Below are 2,830 nucleotides of genomic sequence, written 5' to 3' on the forward strand. Positions count from 1 at the left end.
GGCCGGGGACAAGGAGTGCATGCCGCCGGCTCATTCAACACGTCCAACACGAGCTCCTTTTAACTATAGATGTCAAAGTTTTGCAGTGGCGTGGACGGTTCTTCTGGTGCATTGTCATTATAGCGACCGGCTGACCAGAAAATGGCTTGAGTTGTGCATCCAATAAAAATGCATTGGCTGTCCCTATTTTCCAACTAGCAAGGGGCAATGAACTGAGAGGAATACATGGAAAAAGACATTCGGATGGATTAATAAAAACATGGGAGACCTGGAATGTGGCTTTGAGGAAATGCAGGGAGTGAAATTGGGATACCTGGTCATCCAGGGGAAACAAATGTTCGCTTTGTCTCAGGTCTTCACCGACCTCCTGAAGAATATCCCCCGCACCACCGTGCACAAGCGGATGGACCACCTGAACGTGAAGAAGCACCACTGCGACCTGGAGGAGCTGCGGAAGCTCAAAGCGATCAATTCGATCGCCTTCCACGCAGCCAAATGCACGCTCATCTCTCGCGAGGACGTGGAGGCTCTGTACGTCTCCTGCAAGACGGAGCGCGTGCTGAAATCCAACAAAAGGAAGGCGAGGGCTCGTTCCCCGGGGGACGCACACGCACACGAGGGTCTCCTCCGCGCGGAGAAGCACGCCGAGTTGTGGCGAGACAAAGTTTGGTTCAGTTTGCACGGCGTCCCCCAGACCCTGTCGCTCCCGAGCCGGAGGGACGCCGCACTGCTACCCGACTCCAAACTACCTCAGTTTTACAGCAGACCGCAGAGCCGGAACCACCATTCGGCGGCGAAACCAAATTGCAAAGCCTTTAAAAACTATGAAACAGCGCAAGTCGCAGGAAATTGCGTCGCCTTCAAGCAGAGAAATGCGTTCTGCAGGAGCGCGGTGCACCGGCAGCCGGTGGTGTTCCAGTCCGCCATGGAGTCCAGGCTGTCGGCTGCAGAGAGGGACCCGGCGCACAAAAGGAAGAGGAGGCGCGGGGGGGGCGGCAGGAGCAGACACACACACCACCCCCCGGTGCTGCTGGTGCAGCCCAAGTGCTGCAGCAAGCCCAAATCCGCCGGGACCCTCAACGCCTTCCACCTGGGACACGATTTCTACCTGGACACGAGACCCCACAACCACCACCACCACCACCACCACCAACAGTCCATTTTCCACGAGAGTTACAGCAGCGACACCGAGTCCAGCACCTACTCCGACCGGGCCAACAACGACTCCGACTTCGGGTCTAGTATCTCCACTAGCAGCAACTCTGGCAGCTCGGACGAGGAGGACGAGGATGACAGCCCGTCGGAGAGCTCGGAGGTCAGCTCGGACGAGGAGAGCTCGACCCAGTCGGACTCCAGCTCGGTGTCCAGCCAGGTCTCGGTCCAGAGCATCCGCTACAGACGGGCCCGCGTCGCATCCCTCACAAAATCCTTCACCGGTAAGACCCCCTTGGTTCTGCAGCCAACTTTTCACTATAACCACCAACAAGAAAAGCAGCCCCCGCCGGGCCACGGGGATACTTTTGGGACGGACTTTAATAAACGCGATAAGGGTGAGTCGGTGTTACAGTCACCCACATTCTGTGCGACGGAGAACTTATTGACTGAACCGAGGAAGGAGAAGGTGTCGGAGGCGCTCGGACCAAAGACCCCGGACCCTGTTGATGCAGCCTTGTGCCTGAGCCGGAATAAAGCGTTCCCACCACGCAGGGGCCCCGCACACAAATCCCCGCCGACACCGCAGGGCTCGAACTGCGAACAGGAGAAAGACTGCAAGCCCCCAAAACCCAGGGAGAACCACCCCGCGGACGCCAGGAACGGAGCGAAAGCCACGAATAACCCGAGGCAGCAACCCTCCCCCCTCAGGACGGTTAAGACCGAGGCCGACGAGCCTTCGGGGTCGGGCCTCCACTCGGACGGGGACAGGACGCCAGCCAAAGCGTCCCATCCCAACTTCCACAGCGTGAAAGTTAAAGTGGAGGATAGCTACGACGAGTACGAGTACTGGAGCCAGGCCTCTGTGTTCCAGTGCAAAGGAGACCGAGGAGACGGCAGCAGTGACGACCTCAAACCGGGGGACTATTTTGGTGAAGCCACAGAGAGCGCCGCTCCCACCCCGGGCTCCCCGACCGGCCTCCAGGAATGCGGGGCCCCGCAAGACACTCCCCGTTCGAGGGAAAGGGACTGGGAGAGCGGCGCGCCGGCCAGGAAACCCCCCCGGACGCAAACGGTGCATGGAAAAAAAAACAGAATTTCTCGGCCGCCAGCCAGACACAACGTGTCCAAAGGTGACAAGGACCCGTGCTTTCGCCCCACGGCCACGGGCGCGGCGGAGGTTTCGGACGGATTTACGGAGGATTTAACCGGCGCGAGCAAACGTAAACGCCCGATCTGCAATATCGCGACGCCCGCGAGAAAGGCCTTCAGCTTCATGGCGAATTTCCCCTCCCCACCGTCGCTGGTTGTGGGCAGCGACGGTGATCTGTGCCCCGCTTACTCCATGAACTCGCTGGGGGCCGCCGGGCCGCCCCCTCCGTCCCACCCCGTGTGGAGGTGGCAGCCGGGCGGCCTGCCTCTCCCTCCCCCACCCGCTGCCAGAACCAGGAAATGCTGAAGACGCAGGGTCCTCAGACAGAAGCCCACTAGTTGTCTTATTCCACCCCCTCCCTCCCTCCCTCCATTAGCCTATTTTCTTTTTTTTTTTTTTTTTAATGGATTTAACTTTCCGGATTGTGCCCAAGAATATCGCCCAATTCCGGAGACTCCCATATCCACGGGACTGCGAGGCACTGATTTGGATTTATGCTGAAAACTTCTTCTCATAAGCTGCGGA

General features: G+C 58.8%; 1 protein-coding gene across 1 annotated transcript; it reads left to right on the plus strand.

The window, feature by feature from the left end:
• Positions 1-259: 259 nt before the first annotated feature.
• Positions 260-2,611, plus strand: skida1 (SKI/DACH domain containing 1; the record flags this gene model as incomplete). The annotated part of the gene is made up of 1 exon (XM_080020385.1): positions 260-2,611. One exon carries the CDS (start codon positions 260-262, stop codon positions 2,609-2,611), a length of 2,352 nt encoding a protein of 783 aa, XP_079876511.1.
• Between the last annotated feature and the right edge of the window lie 219 nt (positions 2,612-2,830).

Source organism: Zeus faber (assembly GCF_960531495.2).
Source record: "Zeus faber genome assembly, chromosome: 19".
Taxonomy (NCBI): domain Eukaryota; kingdom Metazoa; phylum Chordata; class Actinopteri; order Zeiformes; family Zeidae; genus Zeus; species Zeus faber.